This window comes from Coloeus monedula, assembly GCF_965178545.1.
Source record: "Coloeus monedula genome assembly, chromosome: 15".
Classification (NCBI taxonomy): Eukaryota; Metazoa; Chordata; class Aves; order Passeriformes; family Corvidae; genus Coloeus; species Coloeus monedula.
In genome coordinates, this window is record NC_138795.1 from 16,843,665 (window position 1) to 16,867,321 (window position 23,657).

General features: G+C 51.4%; 1 protein-coding gene across 1 annotated transcript; it reads left to right on the forward strand.

Moving 5' to 3' along the window:
- Positions 1-10,478: 10,478 nt before the first annotated feature.
- On the forward strand, positions 10,479-21,831 carry LOC309578692 (uncharacterized protein; the record flags this gene model as incomplete). Its single annotated transcript, XM_082291483.1, has 5 exons — positions 10,479-12,914; positions 14,318-14,433; positions 16,035-18,536; positions 19,072-19,208; positions 19,358-21,831. 5 exons carry the CDS (start codon positions 10,479-10,481, stop codon positions 21,829-21,831), a joined length of 7,665 nt encoding a protein of 2,554 aa, XP_082147609.1.
- Positions 21,832-23,657: the final 1,826 nt, after the last annotated feature.

Sequence of the window (23,657 nt, forward strand, 5' to 3'; positions counted from 1 at the left end):
GTGCTATTTTTGGGAAGTCAGGGGAAGGTTTTCTGATTTTACCATTTGCTGTGAGCTCAGAACAGTTTATTCCCAGGGGAAGCTTTAGGGGTTTGATTGATTCACCTACCTTTGAAAAAACAGTTCTGATGACAACTTGCATTTCCTTCTTATTTGTCTTGAGGACCCATTGCTTGTTGTCTGCCTGGCATTGATAATGTGTTCTCTCTGCTGGACAACACTTCATTATACACCTTAGTCATTACCTTTGTACAAAACAAAGCTCTCTGCAAAGCTTTAGAAGCTTTGTAAATATCCTGCAACACATGCAGGAGACTGCATTATGGGATGCATCTTCCATTCAGGAATTCTTTAAGTAGATTGTGCTTACTGCTATTGACCTCTGTGGTGGGGCCATGGATCTCTGACAAAAATTTATGTCCAGCATCGTGACAGCTGCTCCTGTGTGCCATACACAGCATATGCATTGTGGTAATGTTACAACTAGATTTCAAATTACTGAGTTGACAACAGATGGATGGCTTCTATGCAAGAGCAGAAAGCAGCAGTGTGTTTCAGAAGATGGGATCTCTTTCCTAAAATATTTATCTGCTCTTAAAGGCAGTATAAATCCAAAGCTGTTGAACAGAGGCTGTCAGTACTACTAGATTTTTGTGATTATCTCTCAGAATTTCTTTTCCCATCAACTACAAACAAGCCTATTTTTTGTTGTTGGTGGTTTGAAATTTAATAAATTTGTCAGTCTCATCACATAGCTCTAATCCACCTCTTATTGTTGGTACCAGGCCTCACTGGTTTTCTCCTTTGCAACACCCTGGACCAGTTTGGATATTTCCTTGTGGAAGCTGTGTTTTCAGCCAGCTGTGTCTCACTGTTCCAAAGCTGGTGAGCATCTGAGCCATCATTCTGAATTCTACCTAAATTAAAACAGTATTATCATATTTGCTTTTGTTGTTGCTGCTGCTGCTGCAGTTGTAGTTCACCTTCAGGCAAGACTGCCTCTAAGAAAATTTTTGCTGTGTCTGGTGATGCTGGACCTCAATTATCTGTGCAGTTCAACATCTGTCTTGATGTTTCCAATGTTTTGCTTGTAATAAATAAGTGTAATAATAATGTGCATAAATAAGGAAAGATCATGTAGAAGGCAGGAACACAGGTTTATTCTGTTCATCTTAAAGGTTTTGCCAAATAGATCCTTTGATGCCTTTTTATGTGCATTTAGTAGGAAGTGGAAGTCACTTGGTTTAGCATTTTAATGTAAATAGCTCATACTCCATCTACTGAACAACCATGTAGTGAACATTTGTCTGTTCCTGGCACTGGATTCATTACCCCAGTTTCACCCTCAGAATGGCAGATGTTTGTGTATTGGGCACAGAGGTTTTCTCCCCCTTATGTTCCAAGGAATACTCACTTGAGTTTGGGATTACAAAGTTCAGTTGAAGGGATTTATTCATCCAGGCAGCCCATTGTAATTCCTAACCTCTCTCAGAATCACCTATGACTTTGTACTGGGTTTGGGGGTGCTTTTTTTTTTTTTTTTTTTTTTTTTTTTTTTTTTTTTTTATTCCTTTCTTTAGATACCTTCATTAATACATCAAGAAATAGAATGAGGTAAATGAAAGAAAACAACAAGGAAGAAAAGAGACACTTGTTAACTGCCACTTGTTATTGAGTATAATGCATGTTTTGAGTGGAAGGCTAAGAATCATTCCAGTCCTGTGCTGAAGTTCTTATCATCAGATATCCAGAGGTGATACCTTCTTCAGGTATCATTTTTAGAAGAAAAAAGGAGACAAGCTATTTTGCTTATACCTTAGGGATTTAAATGGGAGATTTACAGTAGCACAGGATATACTTGCTTCTTGAAAGGTTTTTTAAATCACTAAATCAGTCATGGACAAACCTGGGAATTTTACTTAAAACTAAGGCATGTGATGAGAAATATTTTATATATGTATTCCTGACAACTGCCTCTCTTAAGAGGTGCTTCTAAGTCCCTTTCTTAGTCTTCTGTAAAGACTAATACAGAGGACAAGCATGTAGTAATGAAAGGGGACACAATTCTTTAAGCTTGTTTCAAATGGTACAAGTACTTTCTGCATTAGAGACTCTGGCTTGACAGGGAAGCAAGTTAGGAGATTATTTAGCTGCTGGTATCTCCTACAACAATCCCAGATTCCCAGGGTTTAAGCTGGCTGCTGTCCTCACTTGCCCTGTAGTCTCAGTGCTGGGAGAAACCAGCACACTGCTCGATACTGCTGCAATTTTGTTTTTGTTCAGTGGCAAGGGCAGAAAGCCAGCGTTAGGGACCCCAAGGGATAAACCGATCCCAGTGGTTGTGCCATGACCTATATCCCCTTCCAAACCCCTCTCAGTCCAGGATTCTGGATCCCCCCTCACGATGTCACCGCTTCACTAATGACCTCCTATCTCCCCCTTCTCCCCAGCCTCTTGCTTTGAGTGTGAGTCCCTCGATCTGAAATGGTTTCCCTGGATCTGAGGGTGTGCTCCTTTCCCCCGTGCAGAGAGCAGCACAACAGAACCCAGATCCTGTGGGCGAGGATGCTGCTGGATGGATGGATAACAGCTGAATGGATGGGTAGGTAGATAACTAAATGTATGGATCGATAGGTAGATGTATAAATGAACAGAGATAGATAGATAGATAGATAGATAGATAGATAGATAGATAGATAGATAGATAATAAAGAGACCTGCCTCTCTCTCCGGGGGATTGTCCCTTCCCTAGCCGGCCCCGGCACGCTGCCGAGCCCGGGTGTTCCCGGTCCAGCCCCGCCGCTCCTTCCCGTGACTTGCATATTCGCCGCTCGGTTTTTCCTTTGTGGCGGCTGCTCTCTGGTGGAAAAATGTGGGAAATACAGCAGCCGGATTCGACCCCGTCGCCTCTGCTGCTCCCAGGGCAAGGACCGACTTGTTGCTGGTCAATAACCTGCATTTATGTGATCCCAAGGTGCGTTTAAGTCTCATCTGGTCAAGCCTGACCAAAAAAAGTAATAATAGTTTTCTAAATGACAGATATACAGGGACCACAGGCTGTTTTCTGTTAGCCCTCCCCATCATTGATGCAATCCAGGAGTTTTAATACAAAACCACTTTTTTTCCCCCCTCCCAAATTTATGAACCTGGCAGTGGAAGTATCATGACATCAGGGTTGTGCTGCACCTACCCAGATATAAACTCTTTGGAAAGTAAATTAGCTGTCATGCATTTTCATGGTACCTACTAAATGTGTTGGGTTTGTACCCGTTTATAACTTTTCACAAGGAACAGTGGTTGTGCATCTGTCTTGAAATTGGTTTTCATTTTGTCTTTGCCAGTGTGTCCCCTCCTTTAGAAAATGTGATACGGATGTGAGTACCTGTCTGTTGCCTAAACAGTGAATAAACTCTGCCTGGATTTCTGCCTACAGAATGGATGTTTTCCTTTCTGTAAGTCTTTTTTTTTCTGTAAGTCTCTTTTCTTTCAAAGTATCTACATGCTGTTGGTCAAAAGCACTGACCATGTCCAATGGCGTTTCACTGCTCAGTTTTGTCGAGGTACAAAAGTATTTTAAAACAAAATAAAAGACAGGATACAAGGGTATGTAGGATAACAAGAGTCCAAACTTCACTGCTTTGTGTAAACAATGTCCCAGGAAGTTCACTGGTCACCCTGTATTCTGGAGGATGGTTTAGTTGTGTCAGAGATCCAAGGCCATCCTGTGATCCCAGGGGGGGTGCCTGGTTTGCAGTTGCTACTGGAACCATGTGGGAGAAAGTGACCTGCAGCTGAGGACAAAGCAAATTAAACAGAGGGCCCCAAACCCCTTTGTTTTCCCAAGTACTCTCCCAAAAAAAAGGACATCTCTGCTGTTTCACTAAAACATAAGCCAGATTTCTCTTATGCCGGGGTTACACAGCTCTTGCCGTTTAGCTGGAGTTTGTTTAGAAATAGTGTTGGTTACTTATTTAACTGCTGGACTGGTTGCTGTGTCTTTAGAAGCACTAGACATGAACTGAGGGGTGACACCGTCATGTTGGAGCATCTCTGTTGGCCTGTGCCGTGAGTAAACATAGTAACTCCCTTGATCACTGTCTCCTCTGAAAACCTTAGCTCAGAACATCGGCTTTCCTTCTAGGCAGTGACCACTCTGTCCATGAAGTTGTGCTTAAATCCCTTCTCCACTGACCTTCCTTTTAGGCAGCACTGGGCCAAGTGTTTCCAGAGCTGATCTCAATATGTTCATGCCATCCAAGGGTTACAGGATTCAGAGCTTGGCTTGCAGATGGGCATCAGGAAACAGAAAGTTGGGTACTGGGCACTTCATCCTGTTACACTGGCTGAGATAGAAGGGTTCCTTTTGCTTTGCTGCTACCTTCTGATAATTTTTTTTGCTCCCCAATTGGAAAGAAAGGCATTCTGAGGAAGAAAGGTGGAAGTGCGGAAATCTAGGTCATAAGCCAGACACTGAGAATTGGACAAAGATGGGTGCAAGCCTAAAGGATCATAAATACACTTCCTTCCTCCTAACTGATCTGTTTCTTCCTTCTTTGTGTCTACTTTGGCTCCCTTCTACCCATGCACCTGTTTTGACTTCAAACTGCATCCACTGCCCTTCCTGCTTCTCCACAGAATTCCCTATACCCTTTTCACTCTGGTTGATTGGACCCCACCTTCTCTTTACCGATGACCATTGCGATTCTCTTTTTACAGGTGCCACATCAACGAGCCCTTCCTAAGTTGTTCTCAGGATGGATCCTACTTGTGATGCTTTGTCCTTACCCTGCTTGGTCAGCCTTGCCAACCAAAGAGAGTCATGCTCGTCCTCTCTGGGTCCTCCTTGCAGAGCATCTTTCCCTCGTCTAACCATTGCTGTCCCTTATTCTGCTCTCCCATTCTCTCCTTAATTTTCAAATCTGCTTCTCAGCTGAATCCCTGTTTTCTTTCTCAGATGACCAGACAGATTTCCAAAACTGGCCTGTTCAAGGCCAACCTCCTCCCATATCCATTCCTTCCTGACCTGTCCTTTTAAAACAAAATGTGCTATTTTTCTGCTCAGGACAGCATATAGTCTGCCTAGTTCTTACTTTCTTGTTATAATGCTCAATTGTTTAACTTCAAACACTTCTAATTCCTACCTTTGGGTAGCCAATCATAGAAATATTTCTTCACAAGCCTGAAAATTCTTGCCCTTGTTCATGAATGTCTGTGTGGTACTCCTATTCCTGAAATATCTTTTTCAAGGCTTTCCAAATGTCACTGAGAAAATCATCTTATTCTCTGTTGCTTTGTGAAAAGCACAGAGAAAACCAAGACTATTTACCCAGTGAACTTGAATTACCTGACAACCTTGTGCTACTTGACTGTTGAACATGTGACTTTCCATTTGAATCTGTCTCCTCTGAGTGAACTGCAACAGCCACTGCAGGAAAGTGTGGGAGGATTCACAAAGAAATTGAACAGAAGAACATGGGAAAAAAACCTCAGCAGATGATACTTCCCCCACAACTTACAGAAATTGAAATCTTATTTGTTGGCCATTTGAGATCTCAGGACACAAAAACCACATGGGTTTAAGGATTTGTGAAGAACATTTCTGCATATTTGACCTAGGAGTGAGGTTGAAGATGGAAAAGTTGGGCCCCACTAAGCACAAAGTTTGCAAAGATGAAAATATTTACTTGCCTTCAAAAGGCATTTGTGGTAGCAGAGTGTGGCAGCTGAGAGGATTTATTTCCAAACAAGAAGTACTGAGATTGTCATGGCTAGAGAGGAGAGAGTGAGAATTTGTTGCCTTCAAAAGATTCAGGATGGAAAAGATCTAAGCAAACATAGAGAGTCACAGACTGGTTTGAATTGTAAAGGACCTTCAAGATCATCTTGTTCCAAGCTCTTGCAAGGGCAGGGACACCTTCCACGTTCAGGCTGCTCCAAGCCCTGTCCAACCTGGACTTGGACAGTTCCAGGGCAGCCACAGCTTTTCTGGGCAACCTGGGCCAGGGCCTCACCACCCTCACAATAAGGAATTTCTTGTTAATATGTAATCTAAACCTGCTCTCTGTCGGTCTGGCAGGTATCTTCTGTCCAGAATTATCTTTGGAGACTGGAGAAGGCAGAATGTCTCTGAGGAAATACACGGGCTTAGGCTTTTGAAGCAGGGAATTTTCCTTTATTCTTGAAGCTGGAAGGGATACAGGGAGGCTTTAGAGCAGATGGACTCATGAACTGATGTCATTAGAAAGGAAGTACTGCTGCCTAGGAAGAAATGTGTTCTCCGTTGCGTCTGAGGAGCAGCAGCAGCATTTCTACCTCAATCAAAGCACTGAAGTCCTGACTGTAAAGGAGCCACTGGTCCAAGGGGAGATCTGTCCACACAGCAATACCTGCAGGCTCATCTTTAAGATATTCTTTGGACCTCTATTGCAGCTGACCCAAGGAGCAGCAGAGGTTCATGCGGCTATTAATACTGAATTGGTTCTTAACTGTGGGATACTTTAGGAGAGGACATACAACAGTTGGAGATCTCCTTCTGAAATAGAAAGTATTCAAAACTCGGCCTCCCACAAACAGCCTGTGCTTGAAAATGCCTTCATTGTCTGACTTCTAGAAAATGTAGTGCACAGCACATGAGCAACTCTTGCTGCGTTTGCCCACCTCTTTGGTGAACACACTTGACAGAAGGTTTGTGTAGGGCGTTTCACGGTTGCCTGGATTATTAACGTCCAGCCAAACGTCTCAATAAGTACTGAGGAAGCGCGTTTATGTGCCGAAGACTCCAGGTGGGAAATACATTTCAGAATTTGTCCTTGCGATAGCAGGAAGGGGAGAGAGGAGATTCCTGCCGAGGCTCGGGGCAGACGCCCCTGTGCGGTTCCTGCGCTGGACGCCCAGTGCCGCTGTTGGCCAGCGCTGGGCGAGCGCTGCTGCTGCTGGGAGGGAGGGGGGACCCAGTGAGCACCAGTCGGGGCTGCGCGGCTGGCACCGGCTGAGAGCCCCGCAGAAACGTCCCGGTTGCATTGGAATACGCCCTGGTTTAAAGCCTTTCCAAAGGATGTGCTGGGAATCGCCGCATCGAGACGTGCCTGGAAAAGCCAACAGCACAAGGCAAAACAGGGAGTGTGAAGGACGGAGACGGTCTCCCCAGGCCCATCCCTGCGGGATTTGGGAGGATTTCACCGTAGGTCTGGGGTGACTCAGAGTCGGTTGGTTGGTAAGCACCGAGTTACTACCGGGAGAAAGAAATGTTTGCTTTTAACAGAGTGATGGGGAAAGCAGTAACTGTACTGAACGCAGACAGAGGGAGGAGGCTCGTTTATCTCCCAGAAAATGAGCCTCAGAACAGGTACCTGTGGTATTTGCAATATACCCGAGAGCCAGAGGGTTAGGAATTATTCTCCCAGCTTTCCTCACATTTGCATCCAGCTGAGAGCTCCGGGCACTGATTTCGAGGGACAACTGGGAATTCAAGGCGCTGCGTGATTGGTACAGAGACAAAAGAAGAAATCCATCCTGGGAGCTGTCTGGGAATGAGAGGTCGGGAGTGTTGGTCCGTCTTTGCACTCAGGCATGGAAAACGCTGGGACTCTGAGAAGTATCTGTAATTCTGATCTGCAGGCTCCTCCCAAGCCATTCTGTCCTCAGGGTGTGCTGAAGGGGAGTGGACAGTGGCTCCAGGGATAAAGAAGAAGCCTTTATCTGGGTGGACCACAAAACCGGGCATGGGACCTCTGAGATTTCATTCGGCAGATCTGAATTCCCAGCTGAAAGACCAAGAAGGATTTTGGAAATTGAAATTGCTCAGGCTTCGGAAATGCGGGCAGAACTTTCTTTTAGCAAGGCTGTGTTCTGAAATACGGGGTCATACCAGGAAATGAGCAGGATATGTTGCTGTCGTGCTTTTCTAGCATGAAGTTGTAAATGACAGAGTGAAGAGAGCTGGTTTTTTGGTTCTTCTTAGGATAAAGATGTCATCACTAAAGCAAAGGACGAGGAAGCCTGCAATATCACTGTATGCTCAAGGAGACAAATGAATTCTCGTACACATTTTTGCAAATCTTTCTTATTATGGGTATAGTTCCTTAGTTTGTCCTAAAATACAGTGTGCTTCCATCTGGTAGTATTCAAACTTCTTTTTTTTAATTTTTTTTTAATTAATACACATCCATTTTACTGTTGTGACCCAACAGAAAACACCAGCATTTCTCTCCAGTGCTGCACGGTAAGTGACCCTCTTCGTTTACCATTTCTCTAAAATCTGAAAGAATATAAACATCGGTCGAAGAGCAGCATCTTCTGGGAGCAAAGATACTGTTACAGCCAAGAGCTCCGTTAAGGATCACGATTCTTCTTCCACCCTTCTCCACCTGAAGCTGAAGGACACCATTTCCTTTCTGAAATGATGGGAGCAACAATAATTGGGTTACTGCACTCAGAGTAGGAAGTGTCTGTGGAAGCCCTTCTCGGCCTGTCTTTCCCCCTGCTGTGCAGCGGTGACAAAGATTAGGATAAGTAGAAGCAAATACACATTCCCCTCTCGGAGGTGCCGAGAGCTGAACAAAGGGGCACAAAGCAAGTGGATTACAGGTGTCAGAGTTATTTTTGCAAAGAAAAAAAGAAGAGAGAAGCCACTTTCCCAGCACATCCACTGCTGTGCTTGGCCTGTGGTTTGGCTTCTCTGTTGGTGATAAGGATCGCAACTCGAGAGATGGACCTGTCCCTGGACGGGAAGAAAGGAGAAGCTGCCCTTTGATGTAAGTTACTGGTTTAGATCTTATCACGCTTCCAAGTCAGAGGGCGACAAGAGAAAGTCGCCGAAATTACTTCGTTCATGCAAGATCTTTCAGTAGCTAAAGTTTTGGGGAATCCTAAAGTCAACCCTAGTTGTTACTTTCTCCTACTGATACGGTCACGAAGTTTTTATTTTAAAACAAATGAAGACATCAGAGAATTTCTAGGATTCGACCTCCTGAGTGTTGTTTGACAGCGTCACTCCTTTTAGCAAACTAAAATAAGGGGAAAACATCTAGGATATTAAAGAAAAGGTGCCCAAACCAAGGGGATTATGATACTTTATAATAATAATTTTTAAAAGCGTAGTTTCTTTTCTAGTAAAATCTGAATTAAAAATGCTCGAACCACAGGTAAATAGCGCAAGCACTATTTTGTTTTCTCCTTCATTTTTTAACTAAGAGGAAGGTTGGGCTGGGCTCGCAGGCAGCTGTGCACATCCTCAGCACAGTGCGTGCGCTCCTCTTAGAAGCAGTCGAGGTGTAAGTCTGTCTTCGGGGCCAGCCATGCCTACCTGACCCTGAGGTTTTTATCCGGTTTCCGGCACAGATCCGGCGTCACAGTGCCAGACTGTGCTCAGAACCTCTGGGTATCCCTTTCCACCTCCGTTGTCCCACGGTTGTTCCTAACAGGTCTGTTCTTAACCTCTCGCTCTTAGCGAGTTTGATTCTGCCTCTAATCATCTCATAATAAGCCTTGCACATTCCTGGAGCCCCCCTTAAGCACCTCGTAATGAGGTGATTTTTCTGATAATCCGTGAGAATCTTTAGAACTTTTTTCCTTTCTCGTTTACAGAGCTTCTTGTTGAACCTCTGCACTTTACTCTTCAATTATTCCTTTAATGGCCCATCAATTAGTGTGGTTAGAGCCTTATCTCTGCTATTGTCCCCGTTAGCTTCTCGTTAGCTTTTGTCTATCGAGGAGTTCAACTTATGAGCTCCCTGTTTGTTTCCTTGCCCTTTGTATTGACTGGCTGTTGGCCACAGATCCTTGGGCAGATACAGGACTTCAAGTTTAACCTCTTTTTCACATAGAAAAGTGTAAAAGTCGGGCGAGGTGCGATACCCAGTAAGAAAAAAACCCAGCTGATGTGTCCTAGAACAGCATTATCATCTACTGTGGTGGCTAAGCGTTTACTTGGGATCGTTTCCTTGTCCGCTCTCTGGCATCCGCTCTCATTTTCAATAGCTTCTCTGACTCGCCACACTTGCTAATCGTCCTGTGCTGATTAACAAGTGCAGAAGAGAAGGAAAATCTCTTCGGTGGCAGTGGATCTTGCCATGCCTACACAAAAGCTGAGTATGAAGAGTTTGTGGTTGAGAGCAGGGATGTGATACCCAGAGCAGCGCTTTATACGCGGGCAGGGATCCCACCTCCGAGAGAGGAGAGCGTTTACACCGCACCTTTTCTCTTCTCTTTGGTATAAAGAGTGCGGATTCAAGCAGCAAGCCCCGAACTAGCTGCGCTGCCCCGAATGAGAGGAAATATTCCCCCTTCCGACGCTGGGTGGGGATGTTGGCCGCGGACTGGCGCGTTCCTCGGTCCGCCCCGGGTCTGCAGACACAGGAAGACAAAAAACCGAGTGAGCTGAGCTGCTCGGGGAGGAGTCGGAGCATTCGGGGGCTTCCAGATTCCCTCACCCCACGATTGCTGGCCCACACCGCTCTGCTTCGGACGCCACTAAAAAAATGCTGGGAGCTGCGGAGGACGGTGAATGGCTTTTTTGGAGAGTGATGGCGTGTGGGAGACAGAGCAGAGACAGCAAGAGGCAAGTGATCCTGTTTATTCTGTGCGTTTGCGTGTGTCAGAGCAGGGCTGAAACCCTCCGCTACTCTCTGCCGGAGGAAATGGGGAGGGACTCCTTTGTCGCCGATATTGCCAAGGATCTGGGGGTTCCTCTGAGCCAGCTTGCAGCTCGCAAGGCCCGCGTTGTATCCGAGGGGAACGAGCAGCTTTTCCTACTCAATCAAAACACCGGAGTCCTGACGGCAAAGGAATCACTGGACCGAGAGGAGATCTGTCCACAGAGCGATACCTGCACACTTGTCTTTAAGATATTCTTTGAAAATCCATTGCAGCTTATCCGAGGGGAGGTGGAAATTCGTGACGTAAATGACAATTCGCCCGTGTTCCCGGAGAAGGAGATGGTTTTAAAAATTCTAGAAACAGCTTCTCCTGGGTCCCGTTTCCCCCTGGAGAGCGCCCAGGACAAGGACGTGGGCATTAACGGTTTGCAGAACTACAGCCTCGGGTCCAATCCTCATTTCTCCCTCGCTATTGGAACAGGGAAAGACGGAGTAAAATACGTGGAACTTGTCCTACAGCGCCAGCTGGATCGTGAAGAGCAGGGAGAACTGAATTTACTCCTCACCGCCATCGACGGGGGGTCCCCACCCAGGTCGGGCACGGCTCAGGTCCGGATCGTGGTGCTGGATGCCAATGACAACGTCCCTGTCTTCGAACGGGAGGTCTACGAGGTGAGCCTGGCTGAGAACAGCCCCCTGGAACAGCTGGTGGTCAGAGTCGCTGCCGCAGATCCCGATGAAGGGTCCTACGGGGAAGTGCATTACGCGTTTACCCAGACATCGGAGCGCTCCCGGCAACTCTTCCAGCTGAACCCGGCCACCGGTGAAATACGAGTCGCGGGCAACCTGGATTTTGAGGAAACGAAAACCCACAAGATGGTGGTGAAAGCCATGGACGGCGGGGGGCTGTCCGCGCATTGCAAAGTGCAGGTGGAGGTCCTGGACGTGAATGACAACGCCCCGGAGATAGCGCTCACCTCCCTCACCGCCTCCATTCCCGAGGACGCCCCGCCACGCACCGTGGTGGCTCTGTTCAGTGTGCGGGACCAGGACTCCGGGGACAACGGCAGAACGGAGTGTTCCATCGACGGCGACTTACCATTCAGTGTCACCCCCACTTTTGATAATTACTACGAACTGAGAACAAACGCGGCTCTGGACAGGGAGAGGACAGCGGAGTATAACATCACTATCACAGCCACGGACTGGGGCAAGACGCGGCTGAGCTCTCGGGAAAGCATCTTCGTGCAGATATCGGATGTGAACGACAATCCCCCAGAGTTCACCCAGGAGGTTTACACCATGTCGGTCACGGAGAACAACAGCCCCATGCTCCGGATCGGCAGCATGAAGGCCACGGACGCCGACGCAGGAAAAAATGCCCGTGTGAACTACGCACTGGTGCGGCAGGAGGGCAAAGAGCAGCCTGAAGTGTCAGTCAACCCTGAAAATGGGGATGTTTATATCCTCCGCCCGCTGGACTACGAGAAGGTGCGCGCCTTCGAGGTGACAGTGCGCGCAGCCGACGGCGGCTCCCCGCCGCTCAGCGCCCAGGCCGTGCTACGCGTAGTCGTGCGGGACGAGAATGATAACGCGCCCGTGCTGCTGCACCCGGCCCCCGACAGCAGCGCGGCCGGAGAGCTGGTGCCGCGCTGGGCGCCCTCCGGCTACCTGGTGGCCAAGGTGGTGGCGGTGGACGCGGACGCGGGGCAGAACGCGTGGCTGTCCTACGAGCTGGCCAAGGCGACGGAGCCGGGGCTGTTCCGCGTGGGGCTGCACAGCGGCGAGGTGCGCACGGCGCGGGCCGTGACAGAAAGGGACGCGGCCCGGCAGAGGCTCATTGTGCTGGTGCGGGACCGCGGGCAGCCGCCGCGCTCCGCCACTGCCACCCTCACCGTGGCACTGGTGGACGGCTTCTCCGAAGCCCATTTACGGGTGAGCGAGGAGGCACCGACCGCCGACCCCGACGAGCCGCTTACTCTTTACCTTATCGCCTCCCTCACCTGCGTGTCGGCGCTGTTCCTCGCCACCGCGGTGGCCGCCGTGGTAGTGAAGGTGCGGCGGGCCAGGCGGAGCGAGACGGAAACCTTGCCCACGTTCCCGACGACGGCCACGGAGAGCAACGCGGGCTCCCTGCCCCGCAGCTACGTGTACGACGTCTGCTTCGCCGCCGGGACTGTCAACAGCGAGTTCCGCTTCCTCAGGCCCCTCTTCCCCTGCTTCCCCGCCGGGCTGCCCCCCGGCCCGGGCGAACAGCGGAGCTCGGTGTGCTCGCAGGATGTGGCCAACCTCGGGGGTGAAGGCGACTGGACTGCACAGGTGAGGGACTGACAGGGTTGAGGCACGGGGGAGGTGTGTCACATCCTGGCAGCTAGGACTATTGAAGTTGCAGAATTGCTAGTCCCGGGGGTGGGAGGAGATGAGAGGATAGAGGGGTTCTCAGAGCCACTGGAGAGGCGTCCCAGGAGGATCTAGCAGGGCTCAGCTGCTCCCCAAATGCTGACTAACCGCGCCTCTCTGCATCATAGAAGGATAGAACATTTTGGGTTGGAATGGACTTTAAAAGCCATTAAGTCCAAACCCTCATGCAAGGAGCAGGGATACCTTCAACTGGATCCGTTTGCTCAGAGCCCCATACAACCCGACCTTGGATATTTCCGGGGATGGGCCACCTACCACCTCTCTGGGCAGCTGCACCCATATCTCTGCTGAGTATTCGTGTTAGATCAACTCTTTGGTGTCATTTCAAAGGAGGGGAGGAGTTGGACCATGAGAAGGTGCAAAGTACAGGTAGAGATGTGTCCCCACAGTGGCTTCTGCCCATGCACTGTGGAGAGCCCGTAGGGACCTGGAGCAGGAATGACACCATTCCTAGGGGTACATCCTCCCGAAGGTGGCAGTAACGGGAATGTAGTGGCCTGTCCAGCATCAGATGGGACTGCGGGAACAACTGTGCAAAGGGGTGTCACCGACGATGTCCCCTGTCACCGACGATGTCCCCTGCACTGCTGTTAGGAGCTGGTGCTCGGTGCTGCCACGTGCCATTCACCAGGATGGTGGCACTGCTGAGCTCAAGATGTCCTACAAGCTGCTGGAGGCTACGGAGGTGGGGACCTCTGACATTAAATTCCCTTATATTTTTGTGACTTGAGTGAATAGTACTGGCCAGAAAAGTGTGGTTATCAGAGTCAGTTACCTCTTAGTATGGGATTCTGTGGGAACTCCACGGAGAGTTTCCACGGATCAATCTAGCACTTCATAGTAGGCTGGATGATGAACAATATGAGGCTGAAGAAACACAAACATCATCAGGGTCAGTTAATATCTTCGTATTTCATAACCACTGATGACTTGGACTCACTTTACTGCAGGTTGTCAGAACCACAGTAGCCTCAGGGAAGACAAGGACCTTTCTTGATATACCAACATTAAACCACATTTATAGTTTGTGAGAAAGTGGTTTCTGTTTGGGGCTCTTACTATTTTGAATTAGTCCTTCAGGCTCTTAAAAGTTTTTCTATAGTACCTTTGTGGAGGATGGTTTCTGACTTTAGGTGTTCTCCACTCAGGTCAGAGACCCACCAAGTCTTACCCTCTCCTTGGCTCTCGGTAGAGAGGAGTGGTGTGACGCAGGCTGTGCTGTAAGACACGCCCTCCAAGCTTCCCGGTGACGTCTGCTTTCCTTCAACACTCCAATGACAACCGCTCTCTGTTCTTTGCAGGGCAGTGCTCCCCTCTCTGAAGATATGGGGCCCAGAGCTGCAGATGCAGTTTGCCCTGCAAACAGGGAGCTGGAGCTAAGTGTCAGTTCCCATCAAAACCCTTGGCTCGCCCATCAGTAAGTGAAGAGAAAGACAAGTTTGTCTGTCCTCACAGGAAAAAGGGAACAAAGAGACCAAACGCCTACCTAAAAGGTACCAGGGAGAAGAAGGCTTCTCTGTGAGAGTACTTTCCCTTTGAGCAGTACTTTATTCATGTAGGTATTTTGTAATTGTGCTGTGGATGGAGGAGGACAACCGTGTTGCATGTTGATTACATAATAATGTATGATTGTGAGAGTGCTACTGCTTCTACATACTACAGGAAATACTGAAGACTGGCAGAAGATCTTTAACTGTTTGTTACGCTGCCTTCTCTGTGGGGTTTCTTTTTGTGGTTTGTTTCTTTCTTTTTCTGGAGAGAGCTTTGTAATAATATCTTAATTTTCTGCCATGTGTTTAACATCAGGTGAAACATATTAAGCAAAATTAAGTGGTGCTTGCAAAGGAATTTCTTACATAATAAACAGAAGCTGTTTACATTTGTAACTGCTGACATTGGCACACTTGGTATATTTGACCAGGAGTTTATAGGTTCTCCTTATTGTAAAGAGTGGGCTTTGAGCAATGTATCCTTTCTTCCTCTTCCCCCCCCTAAAGTTGAAATTACTATTTCGCGATTGTTAAAAATTAAGATAATTGAAAGTATTGTTTGCGGTTTTACAGGAAAAGAGATGAAACCGTTTGCAATTAACTGTAGAATACAGGGTGTCAAGAAGCTTTCTGTTTTCTCTTTCTTTCATCAATCGATATTAATCTATAAAGTAATGTGATATTTCCTGTCGTTGAAACATTTTAAAGAGCAGAATGCGTGATGACAGAAAACAATAAAACCTACTTGGAACTCCCTCGGGTGAGTGTGCTGTCTCGAGGTCATTTGCCACAGTCATCGCCGAGGAAATAGCCAACCCAAGAGCAGGATTTCGGGAATAATCCGTGCATCTGGAGTGGATTTTAAGCAGGGGAAATCGGAACGACCTGGGAAATAGGACGGTCTCAGATGTCGGAGCAAGGCGGAGGGGCGTTTTCTGAGTCAAGCTGAGGTCTAAAAGATGCTGCCTCCAGCCCATTCCTGAAGGCTCCCAGCAGCAGAGGTCGTGAACTGGGGGAAAAATCTCGGTCCGTTCCGAGAACGACTACGGCGACAGCTGCCGTGGTTCGAGACCAGCTCACCTGGGTCCTGGATAACAATACGCTGCAGTTTTAGCTAAACAGCCGGAAAGTAATTTATTCAAAGCGTTCGCACTGGGGGGCAAGGGAGAGGGAACCAAAACAAAAGGAACAACCCAGCTTTAAATAAATCTCGTTTTGAAGTAGAAGGCAAGCAGAGGCACTGCTCATTCAGCCGGTGGCCACACTTTGAATACGGCTGTACGGACAGTTAAATCTCTATGGTTTGACCTCGGAAGAGAGAAATCGAGCCGGTAATCTCTGCTTTCCAGGCTTTGCGGTGGGAAAGCTTCGAATCCTTCTACAGATCGGCCGCCTGGTGCCGCTGCTGACCGCGGAAGCTCCGCGCAGCTCCCAGCTCCGCCGCCCCCGCGATTCGGGCGGGCGGGGCTGCACCATCTCGGGCTGCTCCGTTCGGGGGTCTGCAGGCTGTATCAGCGGCTCCCTCCAGCTCACAGGAGAGGAGATCGGGTCGCTGGAAGGGGATGAAGCTGATGAAGAGCGAGGAGCCGCTCCCGGGGCGAGCGGTGGCTCTGATCCTTCTCCTCTGCGTCCCGGGGATGAGAGCAGAACCCGCTCGGTACTCTGTGCCCGAAGAGGCGGAGAAAGGCTCTTTTGTGGCGAATATCGCTAAAGATTTGGGACTGACCGGTGAGGAATTATTGGCTCGTCAGGCTCGACTCGTTCCTGAAGGAGAAAAGCAGTATCTTCAGCTTAACCAGCACACCGGGGATTTGGTGGTGAGAGAGCAAATGGACCGGGAGGAGCTGTGTGGACAGAGCGAGCCCTGCTTGGTGCGTTTCGAGGTGCTGCTGGAGAGCCCACTGCAGTCCTTCCGAGCTGAGGTAAGACTCACCGACATAAATGATCATGCTCCTGTGTTCCTAAATAACGAGATAGTTTTAAAGATCCCGGAATCTGCAATGCCTGGGACTCGGTTTTTGTTGGAAAGTGCTCACGATCCAGATGTGGGGAACAATAGTCTTCAGCATTATAGTATCAGCTCGAACGAGTATTTCCATGTGTACACCCAGCGGCGGAGTGACGGCAGGAGGTACGCCGAGCTGGTGTTGGATCGAGCCTTGGACCGGGAGCAGCAGGCAGAAGTTGCTTTCAGCATCACGGCTGTGGATGGTGGGACTCCACCGCGGTCTGGAACAGCCTTAATCCGCGTGGTAGTCCTGGATATAAATGACAACATCCCGGTATTTACCCAGAGTCTGTATAAAGTCTCCATAATGGAAAATAGCTTACAGGATGCCATAGTGGTGGTAGTGTCTGCTAGTGATTTAGACTCAGGCACAAACGGGGAAATAGTCTATTCCATAGTTCAAAATTCAGAGGAAAATTTCGAAACGTTTAAAATAAACCCAGAGACAGGTCAGATTCGACTCAAAAAGCCTTTGGATTATGAAGAAACAAAGCTGTACGAGGTAGATGTCCAGGCCACAGATGGAGGGGGCCTGTCCACGCATTGCAAGGTGGAGGTGCAGGTGAAGGACGTGAACGATAATGCCCCCGAGGTGATCATCACCTCGTTCACCAGCACCCTCTCCGAAGCCGCCCCTCTGAACACCGTGGTGGCCCTCTTCAATGTGCGGGACCGAGATTCGGGGGACAATGGAAGGACGACTTGTGAGCTGACAGGGGAGCAACCCTTCAGGATCACGCTGCTGGCAGCCGATGCGTACGCGCTGGTGACATCAGAGACACTGGACCGGGAGCAGGTGGAGGAATACAACGTGACAGTGCGAGCCCGCGACGAGGGCTCCCCCGCCCTCTCGGTGTCCAAGACCCTGTTCGTTCGGCTCTTGGATGTGAACGACAATGCACCCACCTTCACCCAGTCCATTTACACCATGGTGATGAGCGAAAACGAGCCCGCGGGGAGGAGCCTGGGCCGCCTCAGTGCCACGGACCTTGACGCGGGAGAAAACGCCCGCGTGAGATACGCGCTAGTACTGCCACCAACAGGCACCCTCGCCGCGGCATCATTTGTGTCAGTGGACGCGGAGAGTGGAACCGTCCGAAGTTTGTGCCCGCTGGACTACGAGAAGGTGCGCGCCTTCGAGGTGACAGTACGCGCAGCCGACGGCGGCTCCCCGCCGCTCAGCGCCCAGGCCGTGCTACGCGTAGTCGTGCGGGACGAGAACGATAACGCGCCCGTGCTGCTGCACCCGGCCCCCGACAGCAGCGCGGCCGGAGAGCTGGTGCCGCGCTGGGCGCCCTCCGGCTACCTGGTGGCCAAGGTGGTGGCGGTGGACGCGGACGCGGGGCAGAACGCGTGGCTGTCCTACGAGCTGGCCAAGGCGACGGAGCCGGGGCTGTTCCGCGTGGGGCTGCACAGCGGCGAGGTGCGCACGGCGCGGGCCGTGACAGAAAGGGACGCGGCCCGGCAGAGGCTCATTGTGCTGGTGCGGGACCGCGGGCAGCCGCCGCGCTCCGCCACTGCCACCCTCACCGTGGCACTGGTGGACGATTTCTCCGATGCCTTCCACCAGCTTGGCCACGATCCTGCAAGCGGAGAGCAGCCGCAGGTGGCCGAGGAGGAAATGCTCACCACTTACCTCATTGCCTCCCTGTGCTGCATCTCGTCCCTTTTTCTCTTGTCCATCCTTGTCTTGACGGCGAACACGCTCTGCAAAGCTCGTGTCCGGGCAGAACGTTCTCCTCCCTCCCCCAGTTGCTACGCTGACGGAGACTTCGCCAGCGACGGCGTGGGCGTGGGCGGCACGGGCACTCTGTCGCCGGCTTACCGCTACGAAATGTGTCTGACCAGCGGCTCGGGAAGTAGCGAATTCCGGTTCCTGAGGCCCGTCCTGCCCAGCCCGCATAGCAATGCTGAGGCGGGGCTGGACAAGGACGAGGAACCGCTATACCACTCGCAGACCGCCTGCGACAGGGAAGCCCAACCAGGGAGCGCAGCCACTCCTTTCAGCTGCCAGACTGACCAGTAGGCGTGCGCGTCCACGCCTGAGTCGTGCTGGGATCCACCTCCCTTCCCCGTCGTCAACCTGAGATTTCCCAGTAGCTGTAGTGCCGTTCCCTGCTGGTTTTAGGTGTACTGTCCCTGCGGGGGCTCCAGGCCGCTTTCTCCTGCCGGGGAAGGCGGCTCAGTCCCTCCGAGTTCAGCCTCCGTTTCACGCTGCCCTGGAAAACACATGGTTCCGCTCTTGCCGCCGAGCGTCTGGAAGGGCTCATACTCAACTATCGCTAGACGAGAACGCGCTCCAGACCGCGCGTTAGTGCCAGAGAGCGGCGAGGACGGACGCGGAGCAGCTGCCGGGGATGCCCTGATGCGCGAACTCCACGGCGGGCTACTGCCGATCTTACCCATCACTTCTCTCTCCAGAGGATGTGAGCGCCTTCTACCGCAAGAGTCCCGCGTGTGCGCGCGGATCCGCGGGCAGGGGCGAGCGGCAGCGCGGGCTGCGGGCGGCGGCGGGCGCAGTCCCAGCGCGCACCGCTGGGTGGTGCTCTCGGCCAAGGCGGCGCCGAGCGGCTGCGGCAGCGGAGGCGGCCGAGCCCGGCCCAGCCCAGCCCAGCCCAGCTCAGCTCAGAACAGCTCAGAACAGCTCAGACCAGCGCAGCTCAGCTCAGAACAGCTCAGCGGAGCCGGGAGGAGGTGAGAGCGGCTGCGGCGGCGAGCGCTGCCCCGTATCACCCGCTGCCGGGACACCGCGGCTGCGTTCCGGGCCGCGGGCGGAATCGGAGCCAGCGACGGAAGGCGCCCGCCCCCCACTTCGCCGCTTTCCGCGGGGAATCGCCCGGGAGATCCGCGGGACCGAGGCCGCCGCCGCCGCGCCATGGCGATCGCAAGGCAAGTGCTGTGTCTGTGTGCTTTCCTGTCCGTGCCGCACGCCCGCGCCGAGCCCATCCGCTACTCCGTAGCCGAGGAGGCGGAAAGCGGCTCCCTGGTTGGCAACCTGGCGGAGGACGCGGGGCTCACGCCGGAGCAGCTCTCGGCTCGCCGCGCCCGCCTGGTCTCGGAGGACGGGCGGCAGCATTTTCGCTTAGACCGCGCCTCCGGCCGCCTCGTCGTGGCGGGGAGGCTGGACCGGGAGGAGCTGTGCGGCCACTCCGGCACCTGCATGCTCCCCTTCGAGCTGCTGCTCGCCAACCCCCTGCAGTTCTTTCGGGTCGAGGTGGCTCTGGAGGACATCAATGACCATTCACCCGTCTTTCCCGAGGAACGAGTTACTTTTAGGATCCCTGAAAGAAGTGACCCGGGTTCGCGTTTCCCTCTGGAGGGGGCTCAGGACCTTGATATTGGCACCAACACAGTCCAGGCATACAGCATCTATCCCGAGAACAAGTACTTTAGTGTCTCCTATGGGAGTCGGAATAATGGTGACAAATATGTTGAACTTGTTTTGGAAAAGTCACTAGACAGAGAGGAACAGGCAGAGATGGGTTTCAGTCTCATTGCTGTGGACGGTGGCTCTCCCCCTAGAAGTGGGACCATCGAGATTTCTATTATCATTCTAGATGTAAACGACAATGCTCCTATATTCACACAAGAGCGTTACATAGGGCAGGTATTAGAGAACATGCCAGAAGGCTCTGTGGTTCTGACTGTGCTGGCAACAGATCAGGATGCTGGAGTTAATGGGGACATTTCCTACCAACTCAGCCAGGCAGTGGGCCAGAGCGACTCAGCATTTGTGATTGATCCCATAACTGGTGAAATTAAACTCACAAAACCTCTGGACTTTGAGGCGGCAGAGACTCACGAGCTCAGTGTGAGGGCCACAGATGGTGGGGGACTCTCAGCAATCTGCAAAGTGCTGGTGGAGGTGGTGGATGTGAATGACAATGCCCCAGAGCTGGTGGTCAGTTCCTTCAGCAGTCCCCTCCCCGAGAACACAGCGCCGGGCACGGTGGTTGCCCTCTTTACGGTCAGGGACCGGGATTCTGGTGCCAACGGGAAGATCTCCTGTGCCCTCGAGGATCAGCTCGTCTTCTCCCTGCGGCCAGCCTATAAGAATTACTATGAGGTGGTGACAGTGAGCGCGCTGGACCGCGAGGAGACGGCTCAGTACATCCTGACTGTCACAGCAGCAGATGCGGGGTCACCTCCTCTCACTACCACCCAGACCTTCACCGTGGACATCTCGGATGTCAATGACAATGCCCCTGTGTTCAACCAGACGTCATACACCATGTATGTGCGTGAGAACAACGTCCCCACGGTGTTTGTTGGAGCCGTCAGTGCTGCAGATGCTGACGTGGGGCTCAATGCCAAGGTGACCTATTCCCTGGCCCCAGTCGAACCGGCAGAGCGGCCTTCCTGCTCCTGCATCTCTGTGAACTCCGAGAACGGACACGTCTTTGTGCTGCGGCCCCTGGACTACGAGCAGCTGAGGCAGACCGAGGTCACAGTCAGTGCCTCTGACGCGGGGTCTCCTCCCCTCAGAGCCAACGTCACCCTCCGCCTTGTCGTGCTGGACGAGAATGACAATGCCCCGCTCGTGCTCTACCCAGCCCAGGACAGCAGCCCACCGTCCAGTGAGCTGGTGCCCGTGTCGGCTGAGGCGGGCTACCTCGTCACCAAAGTGGTGGCCGTGGATGCCGACTCGGGGCAGAACTCGTGGCTCTCGTACCACCTGCTGAGGGCCAGCGACCCCGGGCTGTTTACGGTGAGTGCCCAAAGCGGGGAGGTGCGTCTGAGGAGGCCGGTGACAGAGAGAGACACCGTGAAGCAGAAGCTCGTTGTCCTGGTGAGAGACAACGGGAAGCCCCCACTGTCAGCCACCGCAGCTCTGAGCGCCCTCGTGCTCAAGGACTTCTCAGACGTGCGCCTCCCGCACAGCAGTGCGGCCACAGAGGATGAGGGCGGCTCCCTGACCACCTATTTAATCATTTCCTTGGTCTTTGTCTCGCTCCTCTTCCTCATCTCCACCGCCGTCTTTGTCGCTCGCAAGGTGTGCAAGAGACAGGAGCTGAAGGCTGGCCATGTGCTTTATGGTGGTGACAACTTGCAGAGCGGCCTGGCCGATGCAGCCGCTGCAGGGACCCTGCCCCACGGCTATTGCTACGAGATCAGCCTCACAACGGGCTCGGGCAACAGCGAGTTCAAATTCCTCAAGCCCATCGTCCCCAGCCTGCCACCACAGCACAGCGCCGTGGGCCAGGGCCCTGATGATGAACAGGATTTCCCTTGTGTCCCTGTCAGCACAGAGGACATGGCACCAGACAATCCTGGGACTCTCTCTGCAGGACACTTCAACACTCTTTCCTTTAACTAGCACAGGGTCTGTACAGCTGGATACTTTATGGGTGATGGTAGAAAGGGATCCAGGCTGTAGCCTGTGGCAATTGTTCCTCCAGAGCAAACCTGTGTTTCCAATTGGCATAACCAATTTCCCTCAAATTCTAAGTCAGATTAAAAGTCGTCTCCTAATCGAAAACCACAAAGAAGCAAATAAAAGACAGTCAGATTCTCTCCCTCAGACAGTAATATATTTCGCCTGTGTTACAGCCATTTCTGAAAGGCTTTAAGAATGGGGTTAGCACTCCAGCCTATGCTCTTGTCTCTTCCTGTCAGACCAGACCATGAACCTCTTACTCATTGTTAGAACACAATGGCACGGTTGGGTAGACAAATCTCAGTCTTGCTGAAACGTCTCAAAGCCTTTTTCGCAGCTCAGAAAAGCCAGGTGGTTCTGAATGCTGTGTCGCAACATTCTGCTAGCACAGGGCTTTTTCTTCCTGCAGTTCTGAATGTCTCTATCTGCGATTTGTGGGCTGTGTGTGTTACACTTTCCTCTCAGTATGTCTGTCTGTTCAGCCATTGTGCATCTGCAGGTGTTTCACTAGTGCTGCCCAGTGAAACAGGAGTTGCTCCCACCCAACCATTGCAATGCAGATGGTTCTAGCTCTGTAGAGTAGAAGGTTATTTTGGCCGTATGGGTACAGGGGTATCATCTTCATCAAGGCAGAGAGGAGAAGGAAAATGCACAACAAAATCTTCCTTTGGCCTATGTGTGGGTTTGGTGTTCTACAGCAGCATTAGGTTAGATGTGTTAGGGTAGGCTGTAACTGTAGAGATTTGTGAACACGTGTTCATTGTCTTTGGGTGAATGAAAATGCCACATGTCCATCAGGGATAATTTTGGGAAGTTAGAATCAAGAAGAACTTGGAAAAAGGACTTTGAGGTTTCTTTCCTCATTCTTGTTTCGGCAATCAGTGGCTTCTTGTTCACAGTAGAAAGCTGTCCCTACAGGATTTTCTCCATGTGTGTTAGAGCATGAGCATTCCCATTTTTGCCCTTTCTCCTCCTCTCTGACCTGTACTGAGCATTGTTTCCCTGTTCCTCTAAAGAAGGACAGTCACCCCATCTATAACAGTTGGTTGTTTGAATGATGTCCGTGATGCATGGAATATTCAGAAAGCCTCCCTCCCGCTGTGTTGTGCTGAAGTTACACAGTTTAACACTGTAAGCTTGGATAGCCCTGAGTTTAGAAACTGAAAAAATGTGTAAGACTGAAATAAAGAGAACATCCTCACTCCTTTTGTGGAGACAGAAGTCTTTGTAGAGTTATTCTCTTTGGGAAAGCTCCTTCCAGGTTTTTCAAAATTCTACGTATGTTTTTTCTGACTGCCTCACATGACAGAAGCAAAGTTGGAAGGGCAGAGTAGCTGAGTAAGGAGATGAAGCGCGCAGGGTATTCAGTGGCATTACCACTCAGAGCTATTACCATCGCCCGATCGGTGCGCTGCTTCTCCTGCTGAGGGATGAGGCTCAGTGGTTCCGGGCTCAGTCTCGGCTTCCCGCTGCCCTGGGAAAGGCCGCGTTCCAATCTGGCCACCGGGTGTCTCGGAATGCTTGGAGCCGCGGGCCGGGGCGAGCGGCAGCGCGGGCTGCGGGCGGCGGCGGGCGCAGTCCCAGCGCGCACCGCTGGGTGGTGCTCTCGGCCAAGGCGGCGCCGAGCGGCTGCGGCAGCGGAGGCGGCCGAGCCCGGCCCAGCCCAGCCCAGCCCAGCCCAGCCCAGCCCAGCCCAGCTCAGCTCAGCTCAGAACAGCTCAGACCAGCGCAGCTCAGCTCAGCTCAGCGGCTGCGGAGCCGGGAGG